At 41.9% G+C, this 17,234-nt stretch overlaps 1 protein-coding gene across 4 annotated transcripts in view; it reads left to right on the forward strand.

The window, feature by feature from the left end:
- LOC135542489 (glycogen synthase kinase-3 beta-like) overlaps positions 1-11,547 on the forward strand; it is a 51,229-nt gene extending 39,682 nt beyond the window's left edge. Inside the window, exons 7-11 of one of the 4 annotated variants that reach the window (XM_064969482.1) lie at positions 109-206; positions 1,402-1,509; positions 3,090-3,297; positions 6,764-6,862; positions 7,359-11,547. In XM_064969482.1, coding sequence (XP_064825554.1) covers positions 109-206; positions 1,402-1,509; positions 3,090-3,297; positions 6,764-6,862; positions 7,359-7,423 — 578 coding nt within the window. In that variant the 3' untranslated portion in view covers positions 7,424-11,547. The remainder of the gene's footprint in view (positions 1-108; positions 207-1,401; positions 1,510-3,089; positions 3,298-6,763; positions 6,863-7,358) is intronic. The other 3 variants (XM_064969484.1, XM_064969483.1, XM_064969485.1) reach the window with 3 other exon arrangements.
- The last annotated feature ends 5,687 nt before the right edge of the window (positions 11,548-17,234 follow it).

A 17,234-nucleotide genomic window follows, 5' to 3' on the forward strand; every position in this document is an offset into this window, starting at 1 on the left:
CCCACTACTAACACCTTACACGGACTACACCTCCCACTACTAACACCTTACACGGACTACACCTCCCACTACTAGTGTGTCCTCACAGTATTTCTCCATCCTCTGCAGATGTATGGTCCGCTGGCTGCGTTCTAGCAGAACTGTTGCTAGGGCAACCCATTTTTCCCGGTGACAGTGGGGTGGATCAGCTGGTGGAGATCATCAAGGTAAAAACAGCTGCCTTCAAATGTCAACAGACAGACTGTAAGCCGGACCGTCACTCAAAGGAATGCACAGAGATACCGTGACTAGATCTTGAGGCTGATTCTTGTGCCATTCATCTGCCATCACCTCATGTTTCATCGTGATAAGGCATGGCCCCATGTCACAAGGATCTGTACACAATTCCTGGATAACTGAAAATGTCCCAGTTCTTCCATGGCCTGCATACTCACCACACATGTTACCCATTGAGCATGTTTGGGATGCTCTGGATCAACGTGTATGACGGCTCATTCCAGTTCTCATTAATATCCAGCAATTTCGCACAGCCATTATAGAGGAGTGGGACAACATTCCACAGGCCACAATCAAAAGCCAACTATGGGAAGGAGATGTGTGCATAAGTTTAAATGGTGGTCACAGACACTGACTGGTTTTCTGATCCACATCCCTACCTTTTATTTTAATGTATCTGTAAGCAGCACATGCATATCTGTATTCCCAGTCATGTGAAATCCATAGATTAGGGACTAATTTATTTATTTAAATTGACTTATTTCCTTATGATCTGTAATTTAGGTAAGTCTTTCAAATTTTAGCATGCTGGGTTTATAGTTTTGTTCAGTGTACATATTGTACATAAAGTATTCGTTATATAGTGGCATATAAAATATTGATGAAACAAATTATTTTCAGGACACACTCTTAAAATGAATGATCAAGCAAAACAAAAACTATGCAAATATTTGAAGATATTATCTCATTAATCACTTTTTTGTAAGTACATTTCCCTCAAGTTGACCATAGAGCCTTCAAAAAGAAGCTAAACAAATTAAATGGTTGGTGGAAATATAATTTGCTATTCTAAGCACTAAGGTTAAAAGAAATGTGATCTATTATTTGCTATCTATGTTCTATGACTGAGTGGAATTTCTTTGAATTTTGCTAAATTAAATTATATTTCCTATCACTCAAATTCTACATCCTGTAGGATGTGACCAATCCAACTAGAATTTCAACTGATGAGTTGAATGGGAGTCAATTCCCAAATTCTGAATTAAGAACAACCCTGGTGGCATTGTAACTAATGTAATGAGCGATTAACTTCTGTTTTGTGCTCAGTACACATCTAATACTTCAAATGTACATAGTTGTACGTATCGATGGGAAAACGGTTCCTCTGTCTCCGTGTCTGCCCAGGTTCTCGGCACTCCCACTCGGGAGCAGATCCGAGAGATGAATCCCAACTACACTGAGTTTAAGTTCCCTCAGATCAAGGCACACCCATGGACTAAGGTGAGTCAACAGGTACAGGAACCGTTTTTTACTATTTTAAAATCTGTCGCCTACATCTGAGTGTCTCTCTTTCTCTCTCTCTCTGTGTGTGTGTGTGTGTGTCCCATCTTCAAATCTCACTCATGCATCAGTGAACCTCTGTGTTCTTGAGATGTTAAACACTCCCACAGTCACCAGCCCCAGGGGCAAGCAGAGGAACAGCAGTGTACGCACAAACCCTCACATAAGAGCTCGTTCTAGAATCTGCAGGTTGAACAGCATGTGCAGGACTCCCAATGTGCCGCACCACATTGGTGGCAAAAAGGACAGCTGGTCCAAATTCGCTGCCTATTGCGCTCCCCATAGGCTCTAACCCTTCAGTGTTTCCACATCTGAAGGGTTGGCTAAGTATCCCACATTACAAATCTGCACACATCGAAGGGTTGCATGCTGACCACACCGCTCGCGTCGCTAAATAAATGTACACGTGCATGTTATTCAATCATTGCACCCACACTGCTCGCGCGCGTCGTCGAGGGCTGCATGGCCAGGCGAGGTTAAGTTTTTGATATTTCAACCTGCGTGTCCTGATCGCTTCTGGTGTGGGTGAACAAAATCAGCTTTCACGCAATGGCGCATGCGTGCAGTTTGGTTAGCATGTTAGGGATACAGGTAGGGAGCTAATTGAGACCGGAATATTTGTCCCACAGTTTTACACCAGCTCTTCCCTCTGCAAGAGACAATTTATGCTTGATCTGAAAATGTGGTCGGAGATGTCGTTTGGGGGGTGTGGCCAAATTGAGCTCCGTACCGCATCTCTTTGCGCATCTCAAATTCTGTAACAATGCGTAGGGCTCCGTATGGCTCCGCATTGACATGATTGGTTGACGGTAGGTGAGGGCGAGAGGTCCTGTATAAACACAAACTCATTTCCTTCAAAACAGCTTTGGGCTGCTCGGTGAAGCGCAAGAAGTGTGAATGCCCTGACTTCTGCAGTGGCCATATCACCATAAATGCTGCACGGCCAATGCCGAGATCGGGATTGACCATGCAGCACCTTTAAGATATGTTTACACTCCCTCTGGTGGTGTTCTTCTGCACTGCACTGTCCTCTGGCCTGTGAGTTATGAATAAAAGTGAATCTATGAGACATTTTTGGTCCCACTTTAAACAGTCACTTCAAAGGTTTAACAAAGCCTTTATAAACCCTTTATAAATGCTTCAGAATCAATTCATAGGATTATGCCACATTTGGCAAAACACGATGTAAGAACCATATATAGATATATCTGGTTATATAGATATGTCTTGTCTTTATATGTAGTGCTTGTGAAGACTTAAAGAATGCTAAGTAAGGCTTTGTAAAATTGTTTAAAGTGTGGAGCAAGATTTTAAAACACTGTCAGGATTTTGCACAGGCACTGTATAATGTTTAGCAGGTGTAGGGTGAAGTTGTCTTTGGGTGCTGATCTTTGGTCAGTTTTGCATATTCCCCACTAATGCTTAAGGCTAGGATTGGGGGAAGCTGATCCTAGATCTGTACCTAGGGTAATCTTCACCCAGGAGCTTAAGCTGACGTGTCACCTCTAACCTGTGTCATTGACCGGTTTCAGCCTTGTGTGATTGGCTCTCAGGTGTTCCGGCCGCGCACGCCCCCTGAGGCCATCGCTCTGTGCTCGCGTCTGCTGGAGTACACGCCCACAGCGCGCTTCACGCCCCTGGAGGCCTGTGCCCACACCTTTTTCGACGAGCTCCGGGACCCCAACCTCAAGCTGCCCAACGGGCGCGAGAAGCCCCTGCTCTTCAACTTCTCCACACAGGGTATGGATGGAGCTCATACACAGCTCTGTATCTCCTACAGAATTACTAGAACGGACAAAGACCCTCAGACCACTGCAATTTGACTGGAACACTCATGTGGACCACTCAATATGGATGCCAGTCGACTCATCACAGAACTTTGACTTGAATAGGAATTGTATTTCCATACATGCCAAATTTGACTACTGATTAGCATGGTGGTTGGTAAGGGGAATGTTACTATTAGTCCAATAGATGATTGATTTACATTTGATCAGAGCAAATTAATGCTGTGATTATGATTGATTATAAATTGTCATTATTCCTTGCTGCTTTGTAATGCAGGACTTCCTCGTAAAAGAGACCTTAGTCTCAATGGGACTTCCCCTGGTAAAATAAAGGCTAAATATGCTATGATGGTGTATGTGAAAGTTGGACCTGTAGTTGTAGGCCAAATGGTAGAATGTGTGTCTATAGGTAACTGTAGTTGGGTAGTTGGGTCTGTGGTTGTAAATGGTAGAATGTGTGTCTATAGGTAACTGTATTTGGGTCTGGGGTTGTAAATGGTAGAATGTGTGTCTATAGGTAACTGTATTTGGGTCTGGGGTTGTAAATGGAGAATGTGTGTCTATAGGTAACTGTATTTGGGTCTGTGGTTGTAAATGGTAGAATGTGCGTCTATAGGTAACTGTAGTTGGGTCTGTGGTTGAAAATGGTAGAATGTGTGTCTATAGGTAACTGTAGTTGGGACTGTGGTTGTAAATGGTAGAATGTGTGTCTATAGGGAACTGTATTTGGGTAGTTGGGTCTGGGGTTGTAAATGGTAGAATGTGTGTCTATGTAACTGTTGTTGGGTCTGGGGTTGTAAATGGTAGAATATGTGTCTATGGGTAACTGTAGTTGGGTCTGGGGTTGTAAATGGTAGAATATGTGTCTATAGGTAACTGTATATGGGTAGTTGGGTCTGGTTGTAAATGGTAGAATGTGTGTCTATAGGTAACTGTATTTGGGTCGTTGGGTCTGTGGTTGTAAATGGTAGAATGTGTGTCTATATGTAACTGTATTTGGGTCTGGGGTTGTAAATGGTAGAATGTGTGTCTATAGGTAACTGTATTTGGGTCTGGGGTTGTAAATGGAGAATGTGTGTCTATAGGTAACTGTATTTGGGTCTGTGTTTGTAAATGGTAGAATGTGTGTCTATAGGTAACTGTACTTGGGTCTGTGGTTGTAAATGGTAGAATGTGTGTCTATAGGTAACTGTATATGGGTAGTTGGGTCTGGTTGTAAATGGTAGAATGTGTCTATTGGTAACTGTAGTTGGGTCTGTGGTTGTAAATGGTAGAATGTGTGTCTATAGGTAACTGTATATGGGTAGTTGGGTCTGGTTGTAAATGGTAGAATGTGTGTCTATAGGTAACTGTATATGGGTAGTTGGGTCTGGTTGTAAATGGTAGAATGTGTCTATTGGTAACTGTAGTTGGTTATGTGGTTGTAAATGGTAGAATGTGTCTCTATAGGTAACTGTATTTGGGTAGTTGGGTCTGTGTTTGTAAATGGTAGAATGTGTGTCTATAGGTAGCTGTAGTTGGGTCTGGGGTTGTAAATGGTAGAATGTGTGTCGCGGTAACTGTAGTTGGGTCTGTGGTTGTAAATGGTAGAATGTGTGTATATAGGTAACTATTTGGGTAGTTGGGACTGTGTTTGTAAATGGTAGAATGTGTGTATATACGTAACTAACTATTTGGGTAGTTGGGACTGTGTTTGTAAATGGTAGAATGTGTGTCTATAGGTAACTGTATTTGGGTAGTTGGGTCTGTGGTTGTAAATGGTAGAATGTGTGTCTATGGGTAACTGTATTTGGGTAGTTAGGTCTGGGGTTGTAAAATGGTAGAATGTGTGTCTATAGGTAACTGTATTTGGGTCGTTGGGTCTGTGGTTGTAAATGGTAGAATGTGTGTCTATAGGTAACTGTATTTTGGTCTGTGTTTGTAAATGGTAGAATGTGTGTCTATAGGTAACTAGTTGGGTCTGTCGTTGTAAATGGTAGAATGTGTGTCTGTAGGTAACTGTAGTTGGGTAGTTGGGTATGGTTGTAAATGGTGGAATGTGTGTCTATAGGTAACTGAAGTTGGGTAGTTGGGTCTGTGGTTGTAAATGGTAGAATGTGTGTCTGTAGGTAACTGTAGTTGGGTAGTTGGGTATGGTTGTAAATGGTGGAATGTGTGTCTATAGGTAACTGTAGTTGGGTCTGTGGTTGTAAATGGTAGAATGTGTGTCTATAGGTAACTGTATATGGGTAGTTGGGTCTGGTTGTAAATGGTAGAATGTGTGTCTATAGGTAACTGTAGTTGGGTAGTTGGGTCTGTGGTTGTAAATGGTAGAAAGTATGTCTATAGGTAACTGTATTTTTGTAGTTGGGTCTGTGGCTGTAAATGGTGGAATGTGTGTCTATAGGTCACTGTAGTTGGGTCTGTGGTTGTAAATGGTCGAATGTGTGTCTATAGGTAACTGTATTTGGGTAGTTGGGTCTGTGGTTGTAAATGGTAGAATGTGGTTGTATCCTGACTCTCCACCCTTCTCACAAAGTGTTCACTTTCACACTTCTTGTCATGGATGTGACATTGTTGGAAAAGCCCTCTATTCACTATTTACACCAATCCAACTCTTTTAAATCCATGATGGGAGTGTGCAAATTTGTTCCATAGCCATGGAATGTGACTTGGTGAATTTGAGGATGGTGATTGATTACGAGGTGATCATAGTGAACGTATGCTGTGACTCCGGTGGGATGGTGATTGATTACGATGTGATCATAGTGAACGTATGCTGTGACTCCGGTAGGATGGTGATTGATTACGATGTGATCATAGTGAACGTATGCTGTGAATCCGGTAGGATGGTGATTGATTACGATGTGATCATAGTGAACGTATGCTGTGACTCCGGTCGGATGGTGATTGATTACGATGTGATCATAGTGAACGTATGCTGTGACTCCGGTAGGATGGTGATTGATTACGATGTGATCATAGTGAACGTATGCTGTGACTCCGGTGGGATGGTGATTGATTACGATGTGATCATAGTGAACGTATGCTGTGACTTCGGTGGGATGGTGATTGATTACGATGTGATCATAGTGAACGTATGCTGTGACTCCGGTGGGATGGTGATTGATTACGATGTGATCATAGTGAACGTATGCTGTGACTCCGGTGGGATGGTGATTGATTACGATGTGATCATAGTGAACGTATGCTGTGACTCCGGTGGGATGGTGATTGATTACGATGTGATCATAGTGAACGTATGCTGTGACTCCGGTGGGATGGTGATTGATTACGATGTGATCATAGTGAACGTATGCTTTGACTCCGGTAGAATGGTGGTGAATGTGATAGTCGGCTCTGTAGTTCTAAATATAAGATGTTCTCTCTATCTGTAGGTGATTTTGTCTGACGTGGTGTTTCTTTCTCTGCTTCCCCAGAGTTGTCCAGTAACCCCTCCTTAGCCTCCATCCTCATCCCCGCCCACGCCCGGAATCAGCCCGGGGCCTTCACTCCTACCAACGCCTCCGCACCCTCAGGTCATTAAACCCCCCACCCCCCTGTCTCTCTCTCACCCTTTCTCTCTGTCTCTCTCTCTCACCCTGTCTCTCTGTCTCTCTCTCTCAACCTGTCTCTCTCTGTCTCTCCCACTATTGCCATTCCTAAATCGACCTCTAGACACGTTTGTAGATCTGACAGGGTTGGATAGGTGTAAACTAGGGTTCTTGTGGCAGGGGCTATGGGTCAGTGGAGGATTGCGAACTTCTCTCTCTTATGTCCTCACCTCTCACTACTCCTGGCTAGTCTTTCTTCTCAGTACTAACCAGGGCCCGTGTTCACAATGCGTCCCAGAGTATAGCGTCTAGAGTGCGGATTTAGGACCAGATTTCCCTTTAGAAAATAACGAATAACATGATATGGAAAGAGTGGACCTGATCCCAGATCAGCGCTGTTACTCTGAGACGCTTTGTGAATATGGGCCAAGAGCTCTCCTCATTAAGGGCAAGTTGTGTAACGTACTGCTTCCATTTCTAGATGCCAACAGCGGAGACCGTGGCCATACCACCAACGCTGCCTCCGCCTCCAACGCCTCCACCTGAGACCTTCCTGACCCCGCTGCCCATGCTCGAGCTCCTGGACAACAACAGTGGCATGGCGGCACACCAACCAATTAATAAAGCTAGAAAACTGACGCCCGAAAAGATGAACACAAGGAAAACTGAATTGGAACTTCGTTATTCCCCTACCACCTCCACCCTCTCCTCTCCCATCGTTTTGATGTTTGTTTATTTATTTGTATAAAAAGGACAACCGTGATACGTTCTCAGAGCTGCTCTTCATCTTTCTGTACTTTGAAGAGGAGGGGACCGGGTGTGTTGAGTGTAGAGATAATGTATAGCTATATAAGTATACAAAAGTACTCTTGACGTGTTAGTTTCCATGGACAATCTTCTTTTTATCATATGCTAGATAAAGTCATCCCAGTCTCTCTGTGTAGGAGAGGCCTCTACTTGCGTCCTGCAACAGCCTTACGTTCAGACTGTGGCCCCTCGGGGCCCCTGTCGATCCCTTCCCACCCATTCATACATATACATCTGAGGACCTTGATGACGTCGCGACTTTTAATGGTTGACCTCGATATCTGTGTCTGTGTTCAATGTACACATAAACAATTGATATATTGTAGAATTGTGCCAGCTACTTTCTCTCCCACTTCAGAAATCACACTCCTGCTATGCAGCACCATTTTTAGATTCTGCTCGTAGGGCAACAGTTGTCTCGCAACTCCACACGTTTTTTGGGTACGTCCCCCCTTAGCTCCGAGAAACGGTGCATAAATGAGTTTTACTGCGTTTTTCTCCTAAGGGTTATGCCATACCGACAAAACTTTGCCAGAACAGACCTAAGAGCAAGAAAGAGATTCTGTCTCGTGATTTCAATGAAGACCAGGACGTCTATGTTACTTTTCCTGCTGCTTGTCAGATAGACATTATGACTAGTAAAGCCTGGCATTGTTCTGTTTCTTGTTAGTGGGTGGGTTTCGAGGACTGGCTATGAAGGATGCTTGGATGCGGGTGTATGATTGCATTTCCTCACAATCTTTTGTTACCATTCTGTGTCCGAATGTTCCCTATAATTTAGTGCACTACTTTTGACCACAGTCCACATACTAACGGAAAAAAGTATTTGGTCCCCTGCTGATTTTGTACGTTTGCCACTGACAAAGAACTTATCAGTCTATCGTTTTAATGGTAGGTTTATTTGAACAGTGAGAGAGAGAATAACAACCAAAAAATCCAGAAAAACGCATGTCAAAAAATGTTATAAATTGATTTGCATTTTAATGAGGGAAATAAGTATTTGACCCCTCTGCAAAACATGACTTAGTACTTGGTGGCAAAACCCTTGTTGGCAATCACAGAGGTTCGACGTTTCTTGTAATTGGCCACCAGGTTTGCACACATCTCAGGAGGGATTTTGTCCCACTCCTCTTTGCAGATGTTCTCCAAGTCATTAAGGTTTCGAGGCTGACGTTTGGCAACTCGAACCTTCAGCTCCCTCTACAGATTTTCTATGGGATTAAGGTCTGGAGACTGGCTAGGCCACACCAGGACCTTAATGTGCTTCTTCTTGAGCCACTCCTTTGTTGACTTGGCCGTGTGTTTTGGGTCATTGTCATGCTGGAATACCCATCCACGACCCATTTCAATGCCCTGGCTGAGGGAAAGAGGTTCTCACCCAAGACTGGACGGTACATGGTCCCGTCCATCGTCCCTTTGATGCGGTGAAGTTGTCCTGTACACTTAACAGAAAAACACCCCCAAAACATAATGTTTCCACCTCCATGTTTGACGGTGGGGATGGTGTTCTTGGGGTCATAGGCTGCATTCCTCCTCCTCCAAACACAGCGAGTTGAGTTGATGCCAAAGAGCTGCATTTTGGTCTCATCTGACCACAACACTTTCACCCAGTTGTCCTCTGAATCATTCAGATGTTCATTGGCAAACTTCAGAGGGGCATGTATATGTGCTTTCTTGAGCAGGGGGACCTTGCAGGCGCTGCAGGATTTCAGTCCTTCACGGGGTAGTGTGTTACCAATTTGTTTTCTCGGTGACTATGGTTCCAGCTGCCTTGAGATCATTGACAAGATCCTCCCTTGTAGTTCTGGGCTGATTCCTCACTGTTCTCATGATCATTGCAACTCCACGAGGTGAGATCTTGCATGGAGTCCCAGGCCGAGGGAGATTGACAGTTCTTTTGTGTTTCATTTGCGAATAATCGCACCAACTGTTGTCACCTTCTCACCAAGCTGCTTGGTGATGGTCTTGTAGCCCATTCCAGCCTTGTGTAGGTCTACAATCTTGTCCCTGACATCCTTGGAGAGCTCTTTGGTCTTGGCCATGGTGGAGAGTTTGGAATCTGATTGATTGCTTCTGTGGACAGGTGTCTTTTATATAGGTAACAAACTGAGATTAGGAGCACTCCCTTTAAGAATGTGCTCCTAATCTCAGCTCTTTACCTGTATAAAAGACACCTGGGAGCCAGAAATCTTTCTGATTGAGAGGGGGTCAAATACTTATTTCCCTCATTTAAAATGCAAATCAATTTATAACGTGCGTTTTTCCGGATTTTTTGTTTTGTTATTCTGTCTCATCGTTCAAATAATACTACCATTAAAATTATAGACTGATCATTTCTTTGTCAGTGAGCAAACATACAAAATCAGCAGGGGATCAAATGTTTTTTTTTTCTTCACTGTAGCTCTGGGCAAAAGTATTAGGGAATAGGGTGTCATTTCAGACGCAGCCCCCATGTCATTTTAAACCACTGTTGGAAGTCCTTCCTCATTCTGACTTCACCCTTTCCTGCTCTCCTTTTACAACTGAAAGTCCTGCCATCCCATCCCTCAACACTTTGAAGACCTATACAAAAAGTACGCACAAATGTGTTTGTATTTATGTTTGTAGATGCTCTTCACCAAATTGGCTTACCTGTGCGTGTCTTCCTGTGGTATGTATGTAAATAGGCAGACCCAAGAACTGTTAATGAGCAAAAACAACAAAAATGAATGATATAAAGAAGAATACAAAATAAAAAATAAAAAAACATTCAGGTTAAAAGTTAGTGTAGTCAAACTAGATCAGCTTTGTTTTTTTCCTCCAGCCATATAGTTCAATCTCAACTGTACAGTAGGTGCCAGCTGTATCATTGTAAGAATAACCAGTAATGTATAGTGTATAGGTTGGAGTGCCTTTACTTCCACTCATTCTCTCCTCTCTTCCCCATGTCCCCTCCCTCCATGGTCCTACCTGGAGGTTCTGGTGTGAAATTGCCCTTACGCACAGATCTAGGATCAGCTTGGCCTCCTGAAATCCTAACCATAGTGGGGAAAACGCAAAACTGACTCAAGACCAGCGTACAGGGCAACTTCACCCTATTCCTTCCTGGGGTGCTGTTGACTTCCCCTTTCCACCTCTCTGATCTTACATGTACCACAATTCACTGCAATAGCCAGTTGTCACACAGACCACACTCATCCCATCACGTTTATTTTTGTACGATTGTCTGTGTCTTTGACTTTCTCATTGTCTTTTTAAAGTGTCTGAGAAAATCATTCTCTTTCCAGGGATGTTTGGGGTTTTAAAATGTGTTTTTATGGTTTTATGAGAGATGCGCATACAACCCCACACGGTTCTGGGGGGGAAGTCTTTGTCGTATTCAGTATTACTTTCTCAGCTATGGCAATAAACAATTTGTCTGTAGGATTTGTGTCCACATTCTCAACAGCACTCTGGGAGAGATGCCATGTAGCACCAATCCTTCATGTTTTTTAATTTAAAAAAATTAAGCATATTTGAATGCTTGCTTGTAATATTTGCATCCGTAAATGTGTTGCTATCCAATCATCTGGCCTGTAAAACGAACAATGTTACCACTTGTGACTTTAAGGATAACATATGTACAAAACAATGTTTAAAAAAAAAAAAAAAAAAGTCTGGGTTATCTTCAATTTACAACAGAAAAAACTATATCATTACTACTACTTGAATGCCTCTGTGACTGAAATTTTGATTTCATTTTGAATATAAACCTTTTGTTCTGTGAAGGTATGCTTAATGTCCCCTCTCCCTGTAAATATTTCTGTCTGTGACTTGGTTCAGAGAAATAGTTACCTGGTACTGTAATTTGCATTAAATAAACAGTAGATTAGCCTGGAAATGAACACACTGTTGTGTCATGTTTTTGTGTGTCTGGTATTGTTCTCATATGCTACCTGGGCTGTGTTTTAGAACAGAGAAAACAACATTGAAACTGGGTTACTTGTATGAGAAGGCACGTATTTGTTATACCGTTGGAAAACATTTGTTGCTACGTTCCCTACTGAGCACGACCCTGTTAGCTCAGTTGGAAGCGTTCCAGTAGAAAGTAGCCTATCCCGTGGTCCTGGCGACACACTTCTTTTGAGCCCACAATTAAGATGTACATCTAGCCCGGGTTGTGGCTTATGGTATTATAATATAGATAGTTGGACTCGGGTCTACATTTCCCATTTTAAGATGGGGATTAACATGAAATACATTTCAAATTAAGAAAATACATTTCATTTTCGGATTTGACAAGAACATTACCTTGTTCCCTTAAATTCCTCAACCTTTCTGCAGTATTTACACGTTTTGGGCCTGAAAAATGTACATAAAATGTTTTTGAATCATTCATTTTTTAAAGAACTACAGGTGTTTCTGGATTTGAGGAACTGCTGAACACAGTTGATTTGGATGGTTCTGGATACAAAATTACTTCCTTTTAAGAGTACTGCTTCTTCAGTGGTCTGTTCAATCCAAAATACAAAAGAGTGGTCATTTCAGTTCTTAAAAAATGTACAAGTGACAGACTATTCGATTGTTATCAGCGGCAAAGTTATTTTGCAGGTGTTGCGCGTTTGTAAATTCATCAGTTATTCTGCGCTCTGGCACACAGACGAAAGTGCTCTGAAATTGGAGTAGATAGCCAGAGTGAATTAACGAACACACCCAATGTGACCTACCTGTGTTGAACTGTATGCCCTCATATTTAGACACTAGTGGCACCCCGCTCTATGGGTGGTAAATATTTGTAGCATCGCAGTCACAAAACCCAGGCATATAAACAAAAATACAAAACACAGTGGAATCTAAAGTAGTCTACTCCATGGACCTGAATGATGTGCTTCTTTTGAGCCCAAAATTGCAGGATGCAAAATTTCCCTGCACCAGTTCATGGCTTATGGTATAATAGGCCTAATATAGATGTTTACAACTTGATTATACAGTTGAAGTTGGAAGTTTAACACCTTAACCAAATACATTTAAACTCAAGTTTTTCATAAATTCCTGACATTTAATCCCAGTACAAATTCCCTGTCTTAGGTCAGTTAGGATCACCACTTTATTTTAAGAATGTGAAATGTCAGAATAACAGTAGAGAGTGATTTATTTCAGCTTTAAATTCTTTCATCACATTCCCAGTGGGTCAGAAGTTTACATACACTCAATTAGTATTTGGTAGCATTGCCTTTAAATTGTTTAACTTGGGTCAAACGTTTTGGGTAGCCTTCCACAAGCTTCCCACAGTGAATTGGATAAATTTTGGCCCATTCCTCCTGACAGAGCTGGTGTAACTGAGTCAGGTTTGTAGGCCTCCTTGCTCTCACACCCTTTTTCAGTTCTTCCCACAAATGTTCTATATGATTGAGATCAGGGCTTTGTGATGGCCACTTCAATACCTTGACTTTGTTGTCCTTCAGCCATTTTGACACAACTTTGTAAGTATGCTTGGGGTCATTGTCCATTTACATTTACATTACATTTAAGTCATTTAGCAGACGCTCTTATCCAGAGCGACTTACAAATTGGTGAATTCACCTTCTGACATCAGTGGAACAGCCACTTTACAATAGTGAGAAGGGGGGGTGAGAAGGATTGCTTTATCCTATCCTAGGTATTCCTTGAAGAGGTGGGGTTTCAGGTGTCTCCGGAAGGTGGTGATTGACTCCGCTGTCCTGGCGTCGTGAGGGAGTTTGTTCCACCATTGGGGGGCCAGAGCAGCGAACAGTTTTGACTGGGCTGAGCGGGAACCGTACTTCCTCAGTGGTAGGGAGGCGAGCAGGCCAGAGGTGGAGACCCGCATTTGGAAGACCCATTTGCGACCAAGCTTTAACTTCTTGACTGATGTCTTGAGATGTTGCTTCAATATATCCACAGAATTTTCTTCCCTCATGATGCCATCTATTTTGTGAAGTGCACCAGTCCCTCCTGCAGCAAAGCACCCCCACAACATAATGCTGCTACCCCCGTGCTTCACGGTTGGGATGGTGTTCTTCAGCTTGCAAGCCTCCCCCTTTTTCCTCCAAACATAACAATGGTCATTATTGCCAAACAGTTGTATTTTTGTTTTTATTCATTTTTCCTTTATTTAACTAGGCAAGTCAGTTAAGAACAAATTCTTATTTTCAATGACGGCCTAGGAACAGTGGGTTAACTGCCTGTTCAGGGGCAGAACGACAGATTTGTACCTTGTCAGCTCGGGGATTTAAACTTGCAACCTTCCGGTTACTAGTCCAATGCTCTAACCACTAGGCTACCCTGCCATTTCATCAGACCAGAGGACATTTCTCCAAAAGTAGGATCTTTGTCCCCATGTGCAGTTGCAAACCGTAGTCTGGCTTTTTTATGGTGATTTTGGAGCAGTGGCTTCTTCCTTGCTGAGCGGCCTTTCAGGTTATGACGATATAGGACTCATTTTACTGTTGATATAGATACTTTTGTACCTGTTACCTCCAGCATCTTCACATGGTCCTTTGCTATTGTTCTGGGATTGATTTGCACTTTTCGCACCAAAGTACGTTCATCTCTAGGAGACAGAACGCACCTCCTTCCTGAACGGTATGACGGTTGCGTGGTCCCATGGTGTTTATACTTGAGTACTGTTGTTTGTATGAACGTGGTACTTTCGGGCATTTGGAAATTTCTCCCAAGGATGAACCAGACATGTGGAGAGTGGTTGAAAAACGAGTTTTAATGACTCCAACCTAAGTGTATGTAAACTTCTGACTTCAACTGTATATCATCAGTAGATGCCTAATCATATAGATTAATCGCAACCTATACAAGCAGTTAACCATCTCAATGTATGTAAGAGAGTTGAAAATGTCACAGCAGTTATTGCTGCTATTCAAGTCAAGGACTGACTGTTGAGCCAAACAGAGGGTACTACATGCTGTCTTTCAATGATAATTTGTTACAATATTATCATATTGAGGAACATAATGTGAAGACATTTTCATTGTTCCCGAATGTGAATAAGAGACTGCACAATCAGAAACAGAGAGTTGATATACTGTTTGAAAGAATGCTCAAGGACATTCGCAGGACAGTAAGTCAGACAAACCAGGATTCTGTTAGTTCAGTCTTCTCTGCTCCGCTGCAACGAAGGATTCCCATTGAACTGAACCCAGATCCCCCTCAAACCAATCAGGTCGGTTTCCTTGTATTCCCAAAACCAGGAGCTCTGTGTTGAATGGCAGTGTAGATGTGAGGTATTACCTGATAAGTGTATTTTTTCAATCAATGTCTGAGCAAGTGAATCTTTCATTGTTCTCATCCAAATCAAACATTTGTAGACAACATTAGAATGACTCACTCTGTCTGAAAAAAACATCTTGTCAGAAAAATCTTGTTTCTGCTGAATAAACAATGACATTTTTTAATTTTTAACACATTTCAGAATAATCTATAACAACCACTTCCAACTCGTGTTCTATTTTATTTATTTATTATGTTAGATGTTTGAATGTTTTAAAAATCGTTCAACTCACCAGTGCCCGTTAACCTGTTGCGTCGCGCAATCCCGGATCCAGGATTCTATTTATAGCCTCAAACTCATTAGCATAACGCAACGTTAACTATTCATGAAAATCGCAAATGAAATGAAATAAATATATTTGCTCTCAAGCTTAGACTTTTGTTAACAACACTGTCATCTCAGATTTTCAAAATATGCTTTTCAACCATAGCTAAACAAGCATTTGTGTAAGAGTATTGATTGCTAACATGGCTATAAGCCTAGAATTCAGCCAGCAACATTTTCACAAAAACAAGAAAATAATTCAAATAAAATCATTTACCTTTGAAGAACTTCAGATGTTTTCAATGAGGAGACTCTCAGTTAGATAGCAAATGTTCAGTTTTTCAAAAAAATATTATTTGTGTAGGACAAATCGCTCCGTTCTGTTCACGTTTGGCTATGAAAAAAACCTGTATACAGTTATAGCCTCAAGCTCATTAGCATAATGTAACGTTAACGATTTCTGAAAATCGCAAATAAAATGAAAATAATGCGCCTACTCTCAAGCTTAGCCTTTTCTTAACAACACTGTCATCTCAGATTTTCAAAATATGCTTTTGAACCATAGCAATTCACTAATTTGTGTAAGAGTATGCTAAGCTAGCTTAGCATTTTGAGTAGCATTTAGCACGCAACATTTTCACAAAAACCAGATAACCAATTAAATAAAATAATTTACCTTTGAAGAGCTTCGGATGTTTTCAATGAGGAGACTCTCAGTTACATAGCAAATGTCCAGTTTTTCCTGAAAGCATCTTTGTGTAGGAGAAATCGCTCCGTTTTGTACATCACATTTGGCTACCGAAACGAACCGAAAATTCAGTCACCTACAACGTCAAACTTTTTCCGAATTAACTCCATAATATCGACCGAAACATGGCAAACGTTGTTTGGAATCAATCCTCAAGGTGTTTTTTCACATATCTCTTCATTGATATATCGTTCGTGGAAGCATGCTTTCTTCTCTGAATTCCATGGAAAAATACTTGCAGCTGACTTTTGCGCACCAATTTTGGCGCAGGACACCGGGCGGACACCTGGTAAATGTGGTCTCTTATGGTCAATCTTCCAATGATATGCCTACAAATACGTCACAATGCTGCAGACACCTTGGGGAAACGACAGAAAGGGCAGACTCATTCCTCTCGCGTTCACAGCCATATAAGGAGACAATGGAAGACGGAGCCTCAAAAATCCTGCTCATTTCCTGGATGCCGTCTCATCTTGGTTTTGCCTGAAGCTCACGTTCTAGGGCACGCACAGAGAATATCTTTGCAGTTCTGGACACGTCAGAGTGTTTTCTTTCCAAAGCTACCAATTATATGCATAGTCGAGCATCATTTTGTGACAAAATATTGCGCTTAAAACGGGCACGTCTTTTTATCCAAAAATGATATAGCGCCCCTAGAGTTTCAAGAGGTTAATGTGAATGTGTCATGTGTCCTTCAACTGTCATTCATTTTGGCACATTGTAATTCAGACGTTTTTACTGATGGAATAACGCGCAATCTGGCGCACCCCAAGAAAAGCTTGATGGCCCTCTACACTTAGCGGAGCATGGAGAACTACAACAACGTGATGATCAAGAACGTTGTCCAACTGTGCCAGATTCAGGCCCATCATGCTATCCTGGAGGTAACAGCTTATGCGATACACTCATACCTATTTCAGACAGAAGATGTGGTTACCTGTAAATTTAAAAAAATACACGGCAAGGTTTATATGACCTTTCAAACAGCCCCTTATTTACCAATTTTTTCTTTTCTTCAGATGTATACCCCTTTTATTCATCAAATCGATTGTATTTATAAAGCTCTTTTTACATCAGCAGATGTCACAAAGTGTTTATACAGAAACACAGCCTAAAACCCAAAACAGCAAGCAGATGCAGATTTAGAAGCACGCTGGCTAGGAAAAGTGGTTGTGTAGGGTGCAACAGTACACAAGGATTAAATGTCCATTGGATTTTCATAGCCGAGTATTCAAAGGTTGAGACAACAACAGGTGGGGTCTCGACCTCTGAATGCA

Source organism: Oncorhynchus masou, chromosome 6 (assembly GCF_036934945.1).
Source record: "Oncorhynchus masou masou isolate Uvic2021 chromosome 6, UVic_Omas_1.1, whole genome shotgun sequence".
Lineage (NCBI taxonomy): Eukaryota > Metazoa > Chordata > Actinopteri > Salmoniformes > Salmonidae > Oncorhynchus > Oncorhynchus masou.